The 19,311-nt window shown below is 32.6% G+C and overlaps 2 protein-coding genes across 4 annotated transcripts in view; both read right to left on the reverse strand.

Moving 5' to 3' along the window:
* The window catches only part of LOC117917854 (suppressor of RPS4-RLD 1), a 28,120-nt gene extending 21,766 nt beyond the window's left edge, over positions 1–6,354 (reverse strand). The window contains exons 1-10 of one of the 3 annotated variants that reach the window (XM_034834291.1): positions 6,078–6,354; positions 5,864–5,973; positions 3,356–3,577; positions 2,835–3,265; positions 2,551–2,595; positions 2,231–2,332; positions 2,067–2,147; positions 1,513–1,579; positions 855–955; positions 627–734 (exon numbers count right to left, since the gene is read on the reverse strand). In XM_034834291.1, the coding sequence (XP_034690182.1) occupies positions 627–734; positions 855–955; positions 1,513–1,579; positions 2,067–2,147; positions 2,231–2,332; positions 2,551–2,595; positions 2,835–3,265; positions 3,356–3,577; positions 5,864–5,973; positions 6,078–6,199 (1,389 nt within the window). In that variant the 5' untranslated portion in view covers positions 6,200–6,354. Of the gene's footprint in view, positions 1–626; positions 735–854; positions 956–1,512; positions 1,580–2,066; positions 2,148–2,230; positions 2,333–2,550; positions 2,596–2,834; positions 3,578–5,863; positions 5,974–6,077 lie in introns of all 3 variants that reach the window. The other 2 variants (XM_034834292.1, XM_034834290.1) reach the window with 2 other exon arrangements.
* Positions 6,355–14,611: 8,257 nt separating this feature from the next.
* On the reverse strand, positions 14,612–15,747 carry LOC117917559 (probable esterase KAI2). The gene is made up of 2 exons (XM_034833875.1): positions 15,329–15,747; positions 14,612–15,191 (listed from the first exon to the last, which is right to left on the reverse strand). The coding sequence occupies exons 1-2, from the start codon at positions 15,694–15,696 to the stop codon at positions 14,747–14,749; spliced, it is 813 nt and encodes a 270-aa protein (XP_034689766.1). The 5' UTR covers positions 15,697–15,747; the 3' UTR covers positions 14,612–14,746.
* Between the last annotated feature and the right edge of the window lie 3,564 nt (positions 15,748–19,311).

A 19,311-nucleotide genomic window follows, 5' to 3' on the forward strand; every position in this document is an offset into this window, starting at 1 on the left:
TATAAATAATAATAAATAAATAAAAACCCAATATTCGTAGTTCTTTATTGATAATTTAAATTCTACAAGACTTGATCAACTAGACGACTTCTAATACATATTCTGCAGTCCCATTCAATTCCAGGACCAGACCTGACAAATCTTAAGTGCCAATAGTCAAGAAGAGCCAAGGTTGACCTTGCAATTTATATAAGTAGCTCTTGAAGCAACTAAATGTTAAGCCCAGATAGTTCTTTATTGATAACTTAAATTCTACAAGACTTGATCAAATTGACAATTTGTAATGCATATTTTGCATTCCCATTCAATTCCAGGACCAGACCTGACAGGATCTTTAAGTGCCAATAGTCAAGAAGAGCCAAGGTTGACTTTGCAATTTGTATAAGTAGCCATTGAAGCAACTGAATGTCAACCCCGGATAGTTCAAGCTACAGAAACTATTTGTTCCACCCCATATATGTTTAGTTAATTTGTTCCAAACAGTTTAATGAATCTTTTATTTGATCAGCACTGAATTTCCATTGATCAACCTCATAGTTCAGCATTGAAATTAGTGTATTTTTTCCATACAATGAATTTCAATTTCTTTCAATTTAAAAATCAATTGAGTAGTAGTTCATGGATACCTGAGTTAGATGAGCCCATCCCTCAAGGAAATTCTGATCAAGTTGAATTGATTTCATATGTGCCTCCTCAGCCCTTCTATATTCGCCAATTGAAGATAAAGCCAAACCCTATCAGATTCAAAATTTTCTAAAATCAACAATTTATTAAAAAAAAAATGCCTCAAAAAAATTTTTGAAAACTTCTACTAGACTCCAGAATTAGTTAAGTTCCAGGTCTTGTGGACTCACCAAATATGTGTATGCTGACTTGTTCTCCTTATCAAGCTGCACACATGCAGAGAGGTCTTCAACAGCAGCATTAAAATCCTTGAACTTGAAATTAACAATTCCTGCATTAATTCGGATCCTAATGGTCACTCGTATTTCATAGAACAATCACTATATTTTTATTTGATACCCATAAGTTGACTGATATTTTAATATTACTAGATATTTATGAATTAGAATTGCAAGTTATCAGTGATGTCAAGGTGATGCAATTGCCTCAGCACCCTCCAATCACACTTTTTTTTTTTTATGATATACTATAGAATAACTACATATTCAAGTTATTAACATTGCCTAACTTTTTAATTTCATTCACTGACACTACCAACAATTTCTAAAGGGTACCATCAACTGCAACTGTCTTTAGAGCCCTCAAGTCTGAAACTATAGGAATATGGTGATAATCATCAATAGTATTTCGAATAATTCTTTCCACTCAACAAAATTTCAAATTGCAACTATTACTTCATTACCTCTATCTAGGGTTACATCCTCCATCCATACGTATAAAATGAAATTAAATAGAAGAAGCCGGGTCATGAATTTAGGTATATACAAAACAAAGAAAAAAGAGTGTCCTAAAGAAGAATAACAAAAGAGATGAGACTAAGAAAGTTACCCCTTTCATGCAGAATATCTGTGGAATTCGGCTCAAACTCTAATGCCTTGGTCAAATCTTCAATGGCCTGTTAACAAAAGAGAATCAAATATACAACACATGTAGGTAGGATGTGTGCACAATAACAAGCATCAATAACTTCAATAACTTCATGCATTGAGATATATATTAAATGGGAATTTCATAAGACTTGGATTTTAAAAAGTTTTAGGATTGATTTGATTCAATAGCACAAATATGCAAGTGTTGCAAGAATAGGGATAACATTAACCATGAGGAAGACGGATCAAAACAACACCAATTTCAGCTCTGATCAGATATGCATCCTCTAACACATTCCTAATAATACTTTATAAAATTTGAAAATGTCCAATATTTACAGGCCCGTGTGTGTATAGTTAAATTTTGTCCCCATTGAAACTTGAACCTAGAACCTTCCACAAACCCTCCCAACTCTTTACCACTTGAGCCAAGCCTCAAGGGCCCATATTTACATATAATTGTAGCATACTCAACAACAATAAAATTAAAATTTTAGGAAAAACTGCTCTAACCTCAGATGATTCCCCTAAGGCAGCTCGGGCCTGGCCTCTCCGCTTCCATGCCTCACAAGCAGATGGGTTTGATTCAATAGCCTAAAACACAAAATATTAGAAATGACATTTAACTAGAAGTTGCAATATTTTCGACACCTGTTTGGATTGGGAGCTTTAAGTACCTTTGTAAAATCAGCAATGGCAGAACTTAGTTCACGTTGAAATGCATATGCAGTTCCTCTTCCCACTAGTGCCTCGGGATAAGTAGGATCCTCTTTCAGTATCTGCACATATAATATACAGAAAAGCCAATGTTTCATGAAACTTCCATTGACACTCACAACCCCTCAACCCCATCCCTACCCAAAAGAAACAGAAAGACAACAAAATAAAATAAATAATAGAATGTAACAAAATAATAATTAAAAAAAGGACCATGAAGACCAATCGTAAAGCACTAGAAGACCATGAGGATAACTAATAAGGTTGGAAGAAGTATAACCTGATCAAAAATGGATATGGCATTGGAATAATTTCCTTCATTTACCTGCAAATGAAGTAGATCATGATGTTGAAATATAATAATTCATTTAAGACATACAACAAAAAAATAATAAACAATAATTGCAATCTATAGATATACATGAAGCCAAAAAAGAAGAATGCTCCCTTTTCTGATGAAGTTCAATTAAAACTATATCATGACAAAACTTGAATATGAGAATCGCATATATGGATAATAATAAATCAGGGAAAAGCAATGCTGAGTGAAGAGTTGAAACATACTTGTGCTATTCCCCTTGATAATCGGAAATCTACACTTATTGACTTGGTCTTTGAAATCCTAGTAACACAGAACTTTTTATTCCTGTTGGCTTCATCGCCTAATTCACTGCGTATATCATATTTATTACTCGATTTTCGGCGAACCTCAGATATATCACTTGATTTGCTGTGAATCACAGATGATTTACTGCTTTGTTCAGATGTATCATTTAACTTGCTACATAACTCAGACTCATCACTTGATTTAACAAAGATGTCATAAGTTCCATTTGATTCACTATTCAATTTCTCGTTCCCATTCACTGTATCTCTTAATTCATCATGGCCATCAGATGTATCAAAAGCTTTGCAGTGGATCTCAGATGTATCACTCGATTCACTGCATAATTCAGACTCATCATTCAATTTACTATCATTTTTATGAGTTGAATTTGGTTTGCAGTGGATCTCAGATGTATCACTCGATTCACTGCATAATTCAGACTCATCATTCAATTTACTATCATTTTTATGAGTTGAATTTGGTTTCTCATCGACATGAAGAGCTGATTCAGATACAGATATGGATGACTCAGGTGACTCCATGGCATGGTTTTCACAAGTGATTCTTCTGTTTTGTTTCAGAAGCTCTTCCAGCTCTAGAAATTGCTTCAAATCAGCAGATTGACGAACAGCATGGCCATACCCTTGCTCCCAAACCAGAAGAGCATCCTCTTTCTTTCCCAAAGCAGAAAGTGCATGACCTAGACCACATAAAGTACCAGAGTGAGTTATAAGAGAAAGCATAAGCCCCCACAAAGTAACTAATTCATTCTCTAGCTTAGCTGCAATTTTTTCTTCAACAAAGAAAGGGGGTTTCCTTATATGGAATCATAGAAAGAATCAGCCAAATGAAATAATGAAGAATTCATATTTTCACAGATTTACCTTGATCATTATAATAACCTTTATCAGTTGCATAAGCCACAGGAATAGATCTCATCTGACCAAATCATCCCACAACTGAAATCCTCACCACATTATACTTTTCTTGTTTAAGCAAGCAACATGCTTGCATAATCATGTCTCAATTTTCCCTTTTTTATTTTTAATGTTTACTTTCCTCAGTAGAAGCACCTCATTTTTTTGCAAATTTTCAGATTCTATCTTTTTCTGTTGGAATAGTATATCTACACTCAGCAGTATAATTTCAGCAAGTAACCATCTAAATTACAGAAAAATCAAGCCCTAATATTGTTTTTTTGTATGATGCACATCATGTTATCCATGGCAACTCTTCACCACTCTTGCTTACAGAATTAAGAAACCAAACAGCATCACCATCAAGAGAGAAATCATGTAAAAAGACGAGAGAGGATGAAAATAAATTAATGCACAAAAAAATGCATAATAAACAATGATGGTAGAATCTTGGTCTTCAACAAGAAGAAGCAAAAAAACTTTCTTATTCAGTGAACAAGAATTCAAAGCATCATGCAAAACAACCTCATGATGCAGATGAAGTTAACCAAAGTATCAAAGAAGCAGAACAACGTGCATGCAGACATGAAGCACCGTTGTATAAGCTAGGGATCAGAACCACGATACAAGCGATAAGTTCCCAGCTATTGTAAGTTAGATTGATCAAGGATTAATTTCACAATGCGTACATCAATTGAACAATTTATGAACAAAATGATGAGAGCCTAATCCAAAGTGTCGCTTTAGTAGATGCAAGACATGCCCAAATAATAGCTAGCTTCTGATATCCCTTTGAATATGTGCTAGTACCTGGTGACAATAAGAAGATACTTTATTTTGGAGGAGGAGAAGAGGAAAACTTTAAGGGTGAAATCCTTCTACAATTCCTTGTAATAAAAATCTGGTCCTGCTCCTTGCCAAAGAAATTTGGGGTACTTGTGCCCCTTTTGAGGACCTACTTTTTCACTTGGGAAGCAGTGTGGGGAAAGATGCTCACCATTGATGTACTTATCAAGTAGTCAATGATAAATAGATGCCATCTTTGTAAAATCAATAAGAAATCCACAAATTCCATCCCTATTCATTGTGATAGAGCTCAAAAGTTTTGGGACACATCATTACTAATTTTGTCAGTTACAGTGGATTTTTCCAACTTCTGTGAAAGAGCTTCTTTTGGGCTAGAAGCTTGGATAAAAGGCAAAATAAGGTCCGAAGTGTGGCTCCCCTTTGCTTATTTTAGCGCTTGTGACAAGAGCCAAAAAGAAGGATCTTCAACAACTCCCTGACCAAATGTTGTAGCAAATTTTTATTAAGTCTCTTTTGGAATGGTCTAAAGCCCCATTGGGGTGGGAAAACTGTTCTATGTTGGATTTGATCAATATCCTAAGTTATGAATACCAGAGCTTTTTGCTGTTTTGTCCTGGTGTTACCCTTTCATTTTTTTCGTTTTAACCTCTTGTATACCCCTGTGTACATAGGGAGCACTCCCTTTGTTTGATGGCAATTTTTAATATTTTTTATATACCTATCAAAAAAAGGGCTGCACTAAACAATTTATATTTATTTTTAAACAAAAATACCTAGGTTTTTCTTCTTTTCTCTAAACCTCTGAAAACAATACACTTAAGGAAAGAAAATAACTTTTATTGTTGATCCCCCTAGCAGGAAACATAATTAATTTTCTATAATTTCACTTCATGTATCACTCCTTCCGATCACTTTCTCCCGAACCTTTGTAACATGAATAAAAAGTTCAACACCAAGAATAGGTTGAAAGTCCTAAATATCACCTATACTCAGCCAGTGATCCAAGCCCCAAGATATTTTTCTCCATAATTTTCTTAATCGTTATAATTAGGTTGAACAACTTACTCTACCATACTATACCACAACTAATTGAAAATGCAACTACTGAACTAATTAACAAAGTAGAAAATATCACAATTCTGCTAACATGGAACCTAAGACGAATGGCTCCCACTACCACCATTCAGATTCTAAAAACAAAGAAATCAAACCATGAGATACGAAAACACAGAGAAAAGCAGTAAAGATTTGAAGAGAAAAACCTTTGAGGATGTATGCTTGAAGTAGCGTGGGTTCAAGCTGAAGCGCCTTGTCACAGTCCTTAATCACATGCTTGTGCAACTCCAATTTACTGTAACAGAAGGCTCTATTGCTGCAACCAAGAACACACACATTTGCAGTTGAGGATCAATCAAATCGCAGAAATTGAATATCAAATGCAGCCAGGATTAGAGAAATTGAGAAGTGAGCTCGCACCAGATGTCTTGGATGACGCATGACTGCGCAAGGAGAGAATCGAGAACACGAATGGCCTTGGACCAGTCGCGACAGCTGCAGAGCTTCGCAAGCTCCTGCCTCTCCGATATTGCAGACTCCATGGACCACGACCACGACTGAGCTCCTCTTGTACAGATCGGAACTCGTCAACGCCGTTCCTTCTCTCGCCGTTTTCTAATGAGAGAAAATCGTTGAAAGGGAGAAACGAAATGAGACTTGGAGGAAAAGGGAACGAAGCAGCTGGGCGAGTGTTGGAGCCACCGATAGGTGATGGTTAAATGGGTTCATCCCCTCCTCCTACACGTGTGACAAACTTGAACCGGTGACTCAGTGTAGTGTCTGAACTCTGAACTAGATATCACGATTCATGGTCGGACTCAACCCGAGTCAACTCAACCATAAGAAGATTGCAAAATCATTTTTTTAAAATTTTTTTTTATCTTTCAATTCATTTATAATTTTTTTTCTGCCTTTATGGCATAGAGACAAACCAAACATTATTTTTTAGATAAAGTTAATCCTTTTTAATTAATTTAATTTATATTATATCAATTCCTACTATCCACTAATGTTTTCTCATAAAGTGAAATAATTAATAAAATAAAATGACCATGTAGTTTGTGTTTATATAAAAAAATTGATTGAAATAAGATTTTTTTTTTCATTGTTATTTCTTATTAGGGTAAGTTTGGACGATCGGAAAAAATTACTCCAATTAAGAATACAAATGTAATTTTTTAAAAAATTTTAAAAACACTATGAAACAAAAATACTTATAAATTCAATTAAAAAACAAAATAAAATAATTTTTAAAGTCAACTTTTGTAACATTTTAAAACAAAATAGACTATTAAATGATCAATTTTATATTATAAACATATTTTTTAATTAAATAATTTATTAATTTATTTATTTCTCTATAAATATGACTCAGTTTTATTTAAGAAAATAGTCAAAATACATTTGTGTCGAATTTCTAAATAAAAATATTCAATAATCGTGAGAAAATGGGAAAAAAAACAGACCCCCACGTGACTTTGCGTGAGTAGTCGTGCAAAAAGATGCTTCCTCCCAAACAAAGTAAAGTGGAGGAACCGAAGATTAAAGTGAACAAAGGAAAAAAATACATAAAGAAATTAATAAAAGGAAAAAGGGGGTTCATCAAAGATAATTAAAAGACATGTAAGAAAATAATTAGTATCATGGCATTAGTAGTAGAAGTGTAGAACATGCCTATTGTGATCGACTGATTGTATATTACGACTCGATGTGGTATGACCTCGATGGATTTGAAACTTTGTCAGAGCTCCGTTTGGGCCCTTTAAAAATGCGATCGATTGCAGCCCAGTCCATTTGTCAGGCATTTGACGAGGTGCCATCATTGGATTGCCAAAAGCAAATATTGCCTGGTGGGCCTGGTCCATGGGCCATTTTTAGGGTCACAGTTTCCACATTAAGCTGTCCAAATTTTTTAAAAGGGTGGTTAAAAAATTAAAGGCATTTCCCTCAAACTTCCTCTTAATCAAGGTAACCAAAATTTTGGAAACAACATATTCAATTATTCATTAGATATAAATTCATCTAGAAACCACGTAATTATGTTAGAGTTAACTTATGCCTTTTGTGCTCTAAAGATTTTTGGATGTTTATAATTTTAAAGTTTAAATTTCATTTTTTACATTCATTTTTTTTAATCAATTCTTTATAAATGAACGCAAAATTATAGGCCATGGACACAAAATGGTAGGACACAAGGAAAATATTAAGGATCCATTGATATTTTCATAAATTTAGAGCAATCGAATATTAATAATATTTTATTTTCTTAATTTATTAAATAATATTTATTTTAAATAAATTAAGAGCAATCAAACATTAGTATTTTATAAGAAGAAATGTTAGAGGGTGTTTGGTAACTCAGAATGACTTAATAACTCAATTTAAGTTGTTAAGTAGATCAAATATGTTTGATAAAATAACTTAATTTCATATTTTACAACAAAATAATTAACTTATTTTTAATTTTATTTATTTATTTTTGTCTTATTTACTCACATCTAATAATAATATATTTAATAACTATGACTCCACATACATGACTCAATTCTTATAGTAAATATTTTAAGATTATCTTACAAACTTACAATATTTTAAGTATGAATGTTTAATACAAAATATTATTACTTAAAATTAATGAAAATAAACATTAGTTAAAAAATTTTTAAATAAATATTAATTATAATTAATAAGGGTAAATGCAGTAATTTAACAAATTGAAATCACTTTTAAGTTAATTTTATCAAACAAATTTAATACTTAATATAAAAAATAAGTAATAAGTTTTAATTTACTAACTAAAAATAATTTAATTTAATTGAAATTGGTATGGTTCCAATCACAAAATTCAATTCTTTAACCACTCTAATGATTTATAAAAATAATTTGGAACTCCAAAATTATACTTATCACTAGCCCAAACTGATATAGAATATCATTACAGTATTTAAAGAGTAAATGCATAACGAAGAAAGATGATTTATTTGCATATTTTTAAAAATAAATGATATATTTTTATAATTATTTTAAACAAAATATTATTGCTATTTATCATTTATAAAAATATTATTATTTATTTTGACAAATATGTCCCACTTATAAATTTATCAAAATATTAATATTTATATTTTAAGTACATAATTTATATTTGTTATTACGTATCAAATTTATCATTACATTATCTATTTATTTTTTATGTACTCCTTTTAATTAAATATTACATTTTAAAGTAGATAAAAATTTGTGTGAATTTAAAAAATACGATGACTTATTATTAAAAATTTTCAATTTTTATTAATGAGAAATATATCATTCTAATATTTATTTTAAAAATTGAAAATTTTGGATACTTTTTATAAAGGATAATTTTGAATGAGGTTATAAAGTAGAAAATATAAAATATAAAAAAATTAAAATAAAATAAAAGACGGATGCATTTGGCTAGAGAGTGAATTTGTAAAGCAAAAATTAAAATAATAATAATAATAATAAAAAGATGTGTGTTTAGTAACATAAATAGGTTGTAGAATGGATAAGGGTGATATTTTTTTTGGGCCTGTGGCCCATTCGCAAGTAAGTTGGGCCACCAAAAGGAAGTGACAGGCATTAAAGTATAGTTTCCCGCAAAATTAAAGGTAAAAAATTTTTAAAATGCCTAAACCGAATGGAGCTTTCCAAACTCTTATGTCTGACGTGGCACTATAAATGGACTCACTTGTGGCCTTGGGTTTCCCTCACTGCCGCCACGTAAGAAAAATGATTTATTACTCCATTAGACCGGAACACCACCATGGTTTTACTCAGAGTAGAAGGCCATGTCCAAAAGCAATTCCAAATTTAGAAGTAAATCGGAATCCAATATAAAAATACCCACCCCAAATAGTCTCCCACCGTGCCCTATAATAAAATATATAATAATAACAAAAGATAAAAAAACAAATAATTGAAAATATTGCCATGTTACATGTATGTGACCTGGAGTCATTAAATGATGTTTGAGATATTTAATGATGTTGATATATTTTATTGATTGTCGACGTGGCGTGATTGGGATCACGCTTACTAGCATCTCCATGCGGCCAACTCAACGCCTCCACTTGAATGCTGCACAGAAAAAGGGCCAGAGCCACTTGTAGTTGTAACTTGTAAGTGTATGCGATAGGCTCAATAATTTCATTGATAGGGATCTTGTCCCCCACCTCGTGCAGCTTGTATTTTAATCAGCTTCTTTTTTTCTTTTTCTTTTTAAATAAATAAAATAATTGATAAATAAAAAAAATTACTATCAAAATTTAGAACTATATCAAATATCAATACACATAGTATTGAGATATTAGGAATGTTTTTCTTATATCATTCTTTCTTTATATCATTTAGTGTTGAGATATTAGGAATGTTTAGATATTAGAAAAGTTGAGATATTAGGAATATTGAGATATTAGAATATTAGTTGTTATTTCCTTATATCATTCTTTCCTTGTATCATTCTTTTCCATTCTTAGAATGATGATTACTCTCTATATATACTCTGTACATGAGCGAATGAAAAAATCAATGAAAAAACTATCATTTATCAATTTGAAGATGGTATCAGAGCCATGAAATTGAAATCCTGAATATTTTGTCGCTATGGTAGTCCGACAGCGATCAACCATCCTAAGACAAACCCTAATATTGATAAGTCAACCTTCAAATGCACTCACTGCAATAAGACTGATCCCACCAGTCTAGATATCCCACAATTTCAAAGCAACGACTCTTGGTATGACCAGGAAAACAATGAGGAACTGAGGGTTTGAACCATGGACCTTTAGATCATGTTTAGGTTATCACCACTTTGTTATTAATGATAATAATCGTGATCAACGGAAGAAGGATTTCAAGAAAACCTCGACTGCAACTGTTGCCGAAATAAAAAGGCTAATGTTGCTGAGAAAGTCTTTGCATTGGTAGCCGCTACAGATCATGGTGGTAAGTTTTTAAATACTTTTACACTTGTTATTAATAGTGCATTGATAATTGATTCTAGTGCCACAAATCATACGACTTTTGATTCTAGACAAGTTTCACCCCTTAGACCTTCCTCACAAAAAATTGTTTCCACAACCAATGGTAACACAACCCCAGTCATTGGGGAAGGATCCTTAACTCTTATCGATACTTTGAATTTGGATTCTGTTTTAGTTGTTCCATCTCTAGATTACAATCTTTTGTCAGTTTCTCAAATTACTGTAGCTTTATCTTGTATTGTCATTTTTTTGCCTGAATTTTGTGTGATTAAAGACATCCAAACAAGACAGACGATTGGTTGTGGTATTAAGCGGGGAAAACTCTATTACTTGTACTTGCAGTCAAAGGATTCAAACAAATTGCAACAAGCCTTGATGGCAAATGGATTTAAGGAGGAGAAGAAAAAGTCTGAAATTTGGTTGTGGCATTGACGTCTGGGACATGCTTCCTTTGGATATTTAAAAAAATTGTTTCCTATTTTGTTTTCAAAGAGTGACATTTCTGGTTTCCGTTTTGATATTTGTGAATTGGCTAAAAGTCATCGTGCTTCGTTTCCGTTAATTTTGAATAAAAGACCGCTTCCTTTTATGGTTATACATTCTGATGTTTGGGGCCCATCCAAAGTCCCAACTTTGAGTGGCTCACGTTGGTTTGTTACTTTTATTGATGATTGTACCAGAATGACATGGTTATGCTTGATGAAGACCAAAAATGAAGTGAACTTATTGTTTCAAAAATTTCAAAAAATGATTGAAACTCAGTACAATGCAAAGGTTCGGGTTTTGCGTAGTGATAATGGTGGAGAAAATCAAAGTTCTGATATTCAAAAGTATTTGGAAGAACATGACATTATTCATCAGACTACTTGTTCCAATACACCCTAGCAAAATGGAGTCACTGAACGGAAAAATCGGCACTTGTTAGAGGTTGTTCGTGCTTCCTTGATAGCAGCAAAAATACCGATATCTTATTGGGAAGAAGCAATCACATCTGCCACATACTTGATCAATCGGGTACCTTCTAGCCAATTAACTTCCAAACACCTCTCCAAGCTCTTACTAATGTCATAGTTGCCCCAACCGTCCCAAATCTACCTCCTCGTGTTTTTGGTTGCATGGCATTTGTGCATCTACACAAACACCAACGCACCAAGTTAACTTCTCATGCATTGCAATGTGTGTTTGTTGGATATGCATTGCACAAAAAGGGATATCGATGTTACCATCCTCCAACTCGACGAATGTTTATTATAATGGATGTGGTGTTTCATGAAGATTCGATGTATTTTTCATTTGAGTCTAAACTTCAGGGGGAGTACTATAAGGAAATTCAAACTCTCGATTATGATTATCATATCTATGAGGAGGATGAATCTGGAAAATCTGAACTAATAAACCAGGAAGCGGGTGAGTTGGATATGAGTGGTCAACAATTTGGGTTCGAAGATGTCTTCACTGAAATACCAAACCAATCGTCGTCTGCTGAGGGTGTTCTTAATTTGGAACCTGATCCATCCATGAAAGGGTTACCACACCGTCATGATAGAGGTATTCCTAAACCCACATATGAACCTGAATTGTCTACCAAAGTCAAATATCCCATGAGCAACTATGTGTCTAACTATCGTTTGTCTGAATCAAAGAAGTCATTTGTAAATCAATTATCTACTGTAGTTATTCCTAACAGTGTGCAGGAAGCCTTAACTGATCCAAGGTGGAAAGCAGCCATGAATGAAGAGATGAAATCATTGCAGAAGAATGAAACATGGGAACTCATAGAATGTCCACCAGGAAAGAAGCCAGTTGGGTGTCGTTGGATCTATACTGTGAAGTACAAGGCAGATGGTAGTATTGAACGATTTAAAGCAAGACTGGTAGCAAAAGGGTACACTCAAACTTATGGAATTGACTACACAGAGATATTTGCACCTGTAGCTAAGATCAACACAATTCGAGTATTACTATCTTTAGCTGCAAACCTAGATTGATCATTACAACAATTCGATGTGAAAAATGCATTTCTGCATGGCGAGTTATCTGAAGAAGTATACATGGATCTTCCACTAGGATGCATGGTGTCAGAAAAGTAATGTCAGAAGGTGTGCAAATTGAAGAAGTCATTGTATGGGTTGAAGCAATCCCTGAGAGCATGGTTTGGAAGGTTCACAAAGTCAATGAGAGTTTTTAGCTATCGTCAAAATAATTTAGATCACACTTTGTTCCTGAAAAAGCAACATGGTAAGATTACGACACTCATTGTATATGTGGATGACAGGGTAGTTACAGGAAATGATCTTGAAGAAAGAAAAACTCTGCAAAATTATATATCTAGAGAATTCGAAATGAAAGATCTAGGTCCTCTGAAATACTTTCTTGGGATTGAAGTTTCTTGATCAAGTGAAGGAATTTTTCTGTCTCAAAGAAAGTATGCCTTAGATCTTTTACAAGAGACTGGAATGTCGGGACGTCAACCTGTTAATACACCAATAGAAGAAGGTCTGAAATTGTGTGTTGAGCCTAATCAAGTATCAATCGATAAGGGAAGATACCAGAGACTTGTGGGGAGATTAATGTACTTAGCTCATACAAGACCAGATCTTGCTTATGCATTGAGTGTAGTGAATCAATACATGCATAATCCTGGAGAGCAACATATGAATGCAGTCATGTGTATTTTGAGGTATTTGAAGAATGCTCTTGGGAAGGGAATTTTGTTCGCTAAAAATGTTGATCATCAAAGTATAGAAGTATATACTGATGCTGATTGGGCCGGTGCAATGGATGATAGACGATTTACATCTGGTTACTTTACCTTTGTAGGTGGTAATCTTGTGACATGGAAAAGTAAGAAGCAGAATGTCGTCGCCCGTTTAAGTGCAGAAGCGGAATTTAGAGGTATGACTCTAGGACTTTGTGAGGCATTATGGCTAAGACTCCTCTTACAGGATTTAGGTTACCTATCTAGGCAACCAATCTGATTGTTTTGTGACAATAAAGCCGCATGTGACATTGCTCATAATCCAATACAACATGATCGTACAAAGCATGTCGAGGTGGATAGATTCTTCATTAAGGAAAAGTTGGATGATAAAATTGTGGAATTGCCTAAGATTCGATCAGAAAATCAATTGGCCGATATCCTCACCAAAGTTGTCTCAAGTCAAGTGTTCTCAAAATTTTTAAACAAGTTGGGCATGTGTGACATCTATGCACCAACTTGAGGGAGGGTGTTGAGATATTAGGAATGCTTTCCTTATATCATTTAGTGTTGAGATATTAGAAATATTTAGATATTAGGAAAGTTGAGATATTATGAATATTAAGATATAAGGAATATTGAGATATTAGAAAAGTTGAGATATTAGGATATTAGTTATTATTTCCTTATATCATTCTTTTCTTATATCGTTATTTCTCATTCTTAGAATGGTGATTACCCTCTATATATACTCTGTACATGAGTGAATGAAAAAATCAATGAAAAAACTCTCATTTATCAATTTGAAGACATAGCTTATGTGGAGATAATGTAAAGCGATATTTTTACTAATAAAAATTATGATTTTTGAAGAGAAATTTAGAAACGTTAGGAAATATAGAGGTTTATATATATATATGTATGTATGTATGTATGCTGCATTGTTGGTGCATGACCTTGGTGGGTAGGAGCCATTTGGGTCAGCAGTTCATTGGAGCGGCTCTTAGTTATTTGTTGAAGTGGAAAAGGAAAAAAAGAAAAAGAAGTTGTAAATGGTAGAGAGTGGAAATGAATTCGTAAGAGTTTTTAAATGATTTGTTGAAGAGACAAGAAAGACGAAAAGGAAAAAAAATAAAATTGTAGACGCTGGATAGTATTGAATTTGATTGAGAATGCCATGTCTTAGCTGGAAAGACTATTTGCAAAAGAAAAAGAGAAAAGGGCAAAAACATGAAAAATAAAGAAGAAAGTAGAAAAAGGAAAGAACAGAAAAATGGAAATTCCTGGTACTGAATCTTATTACAACAAGTACAACTACACATGGATCGCAGGATAAACGGGAGAGATAACTACCTGGGTCCATGAGGACCATACTGAGCAATAATTCAAGTTACAATATTATAGCGAATGTGACGAAGGAGCACTGGCACTACAATATCCGGCGAGCTCAGCTGCGGCAGATGGCCGTCCGACGTCATCACCTCCACAATGGACTCGCCTCCCAGGTTCTGATGCAGGTACTCGGAAACCACTACTGGCACGGCCAAGTCCTTGATGCTCTGTAGAATGTGACAAGGGACCGTGACGTGGCACAAAATCTGCCTGAGATCGACCTGGAAAATGGTCTGAGCCACGCTCAGGGCTATGTCCGGCCTCATGTTGAACAGAGTCCTGCTGAACTCTTGAACCGCCACCGAGTCCATGTCGCCGCCGACCGCCAACGGCGCGAACCCGGAGCACCACGCCTTGTAGTTCGATCCCATGGCTTCAAATAACTGGTCTAGATCTTCCTGCTCGAATCCTCCGTAGTAATCAACGTCGTTCAGGTACCTTAAAATCATTTGAAAAATGAAAAATATCAATGATCTGATTTTTTGAGCTGATCTGTGATTTAATGCAAGACTTTGACTTCCTACGACGACCTGAAACCAATAGTCCGTCGAATTGAATTTAATCACGAGATCTACCTGGGAGAACCGTTGATCGAGATGAGCTTGGAGAAAAGATCAGGCCGAGTGATGGAGGCGATGGCGCCAATCATGGCGGAAACCGAGTGACCGACAAAGATGCAAGATTGAACTTGGAGCTCTTCCAGAATGGCGAGCACATCGTAGGCATAGCCTTCAAGATTGGAGTAGCGCTCAAAATCGAAGTATTCCGGATTGGTGGTTCCCGCGCCCATGTTATCGAAGAGGATAACTCGGTAGTCGTCGACGAGATGAGGAACAAGGTGCTTCCACAGAGATTGATCGGTGCCGAAGCCATGGGCGAGCACGATGATCTGCTCCCCTGATCCCACCACCTTCAAGTTGTGAGCTTCTTCTACTATTCCCATCGATATTTTTCTCCCACTCGATTATTTTTTTGTGTTTATTTTATTGGATTTCTGACGACCTTTTTTGTTTTTTCTAGTCCCCTATGAAGATGGTTGACAAACTACCACCACATGTTGACACTGTGATAAGATTTTATTCAATCTCAATCTGTTACAGCCTCCATACATTGTCTCTACTTGTGTAAAACCTTTTACCCAAATAATTGCGCTGTCACAACAGGTTTTTTTTTTTTCTATTAAAAAGAAAAAAAAATATTAATATTTCTTCAAGGACTTATGTCTGATTTTCAATTTCCATTAAAGGTCAGATTTTTTTATAGGACAGTTTTAGGATTTTTTTTAGGTGCAAGTAGGTAAGTAGGTTAAAATAAAATTAAATATTGAATATGAACATTTTAAATACGGTTCCCACGGCCAAAGTTGAATGTCGTGGTACATATGCATTGGTCTCTAATTAAGGAGCGTTGACAGATAACAAAGACCGCCATGGAGATTTGGTCTAAATGACTCCTAAATCCGGGGAGGAGCTGCTCCAAATTAAGGTTTGGAATCAACGAAGTAAAAACCTTTGAAAATACTTCAATTCTGTTTTAAAGAACTATAATCTAAAAATTTTAGTAATTATTTCATTTTTGTGGAGCATTTCATTAAATATCAAAAATTCAATTTTTACTAGTACCAGAGAAGTCGAACCACGGTTGCGCCATAATTGTGGCGTTGAAAGAGGTAGTTGGGCGGCGAAGAAGCAACATCCAAGTGGATGTAAAATCAACAAAGCCGTCGCTTTAGTGCAAATGTCTGGGCCTATAAAGCTCTGGACAAAGTCTTGGAAAAAAAAGGACAAAAGGAAATTGAACGAGTCGAAAACCGCAAATTGAACAGTAGTGTTGTTTTGAATATAATTATTCTCTCAAATGTAGATGATGATGGCGGCGATGGAATTTGAAACAGAAGTAGGTTATGCTCAAAAAATATCTAGCCTCATGTCACAGCATGGCTTTTTCTTTATCGTATCAAATCAACTGCCGAAATGTTTTTAAGATATCTTTGCCGTTCACATTTTGGATACCAATTTCTTATTTTTGAAATTACTTACCCTGAGAAATTTTCCGATAAATCTCAAATCTCAAACCAGCAAAAAAAAAACAACAGAGACGTTATAAGTCAAAACTGATGTTTGATTTTTTTCTATCTTTAACTGGATGTACTCGAGGGGGCCGTCAAGTTTCAACCACTGAGTTGAGACTTGAGGGCAGCATGCAAAGCGCATCTCTAGTACATTGTCAAGAAGCCGCCGACCCATTCTCATTCTTATTGGCTTAGTATCAATGCAATCGGGTGGTGGAGATGAGGCCACTATCCGTAATCCGTCCCCATTCAAGACAGACAATGATCTTAGTTTATGGCTTTCGGTAAAAAAAATTTACCTCTTGTGTTTCCATTTTTCTTCTACGACTTGAGTACGAAATTGACTGTCAAACGGGATCTGTCTACGCACTTAAGTCTTTTTGTACATGAAACATTTAAAGGAGGGCGAAGATGAGCTTTGACCCAAAATAGTGCATTTTAAAAAAAAATTCCAAAAAATAAAGTTGTTTTTGAAAATAATGTCCAATCTAATGCGTCTGTGCCACATAAGCTGCCATGTCATAAAACCGTAGTTGGTGACTACGGTTTTATTTTTCTAAAGTGGTTAAAAACCGTAGTTACCAACTGCGGTTTTAACTTTATATATATTTATATATAACTTTAATTTTTTTAATAAAAATATTATATTATTTTGATTTTAAATATATTTATTTCATTATTTTAAAAATAATAATATACGAAATTAAATAATTGATATTTTTAATTTGATATAAATATATTTTTAAATTTTATTAAAATAATATATTCTATATTTAATATAAATATATTTAGTTAATTATATTTAAATATAAATAAAATATAATAAATTATGAAAGCCTATTAAAAAACAAATAATATAAATTATTATATTAATTAATAATTTTTTATATACTATATGTAAGTGGTATATAATGTCACATGTATATAAGTTCAATTAAGTTTAAAATTTATCATATTTTAATTTAAGTTCATAATATTATAAGATATGATAATAATTTATTTGTATATTTAAATAAATATGCTAAATTTTAAACTTAAATTAAACTTTTATATATATATATATATATATATATATATATATATATATATATATGTGTGTGTGTGATATTATATACTATTTACATATAATATATAAAAAAATTATTAATTAATATAATAATTTATATTATTTTTTTTCCAAATAGGCATTTATAATTTATTTATTTTAAATAAACATAATTTATTATATTTTATTTATATTTAATTTTAATTAAATAATTATATTTATATTAAATATAGTGTCAATTGTTTTAATAAAATTTATTTTTATATTTAAATGAAAATGTGATAAATTTTAAACTTAAATTAAACTTTTATATATATATATATATATATATATATATATATGTGTGTGTGTGTGTGTCTGAGAGAGAGAGAGAGAGAGAGGTATTATATACCACTTATATATAATATATAAAAAATTATTAATTAATATAATAATTTATATTACTTTTTTATTTTTCTAAATAAGCATTTATAATTTATTTATTTTAAATAAATATAATTTATTATATTTTATTTTAATTAATTAATTATATTTATATTAAATATATTGCATATTTTTTTTAATAAAATTTAAAAATATATAGATTTATATCAAATTAAAAATATCAATTATTTAATTTTGTATATTATTATTTTTAAAATAATGAAATAAGTATATTTAAAATCAAAATAATATAATATTTTTATTAAAAAAGTTAAAGTTATATATAAATATATATAAAGTTAAAACCGTAGTTGGTGACTACGGCTTTGACCATTTTTAAAAAAAGTTAAAACCGTAGTCACCAACTACGGCTTTAAACTTAAAGTTAAAATCGTAGTTCGTAACTACTGTTTCTAACCACTTTAGAAAAATAAAACCGTAGTCACCAACTACGGTTTTATGACATGGCAACTTATGTGGCACAAACACATTAGATCGGGCATTATTTTCAAAACAACTTTATTTTTTGGAATTTTTTTTTAAAACACACTATTTTGGGTCAAAGCTCGGGCGAAGATGGCGAAGATACTGGGTGTACGACTATATTATCTTTTGTGACACAAGTATTTAAATTAAAAAAAATAAAAATAAAAATTTTATTTATTTATAATTTTAAATAATGTCATACAATGTATCGGTATTTGTTTATTTTTAATTTAAAAAGTATTTCTAATTTAATAATTTTAAAATATATAAATTTTATTAATTTATAAGTTAACGAGATGGGTTATAAACGCATGATTTTGACAAGATTAATTAAAATGGATTAGACAGGTTGAATAGTTAATTTTGAACATAACTAGTCTCTTATATGAATTAGAGGTGATGATAGGACTGACAGGAATAAGGTTATGTATACATTTCACCTCAACCTCTAAATTGACGTGGTATTCTTGCTTTCAAGTTTCAACTAATAGGCTGCTGGCACATAAATGGAAGCTCACACTACTAGCGCTTAT

This window comes from Vitis riparia, chromosome 7 (assembly GCF_004353265.1).
Source record: "Vitis riparia cultivar Riparia Gloire de Montpellier isolate 1030 chromosome 7, EGFV_Vit.rip_1.0, whole genome shotgun sequence".
NCBI lineage: Eukaryota > Viridiplantae > Streptophyta > Magnoliopsida > Vitales > Vitaceae > Vitis > Vitis riparia.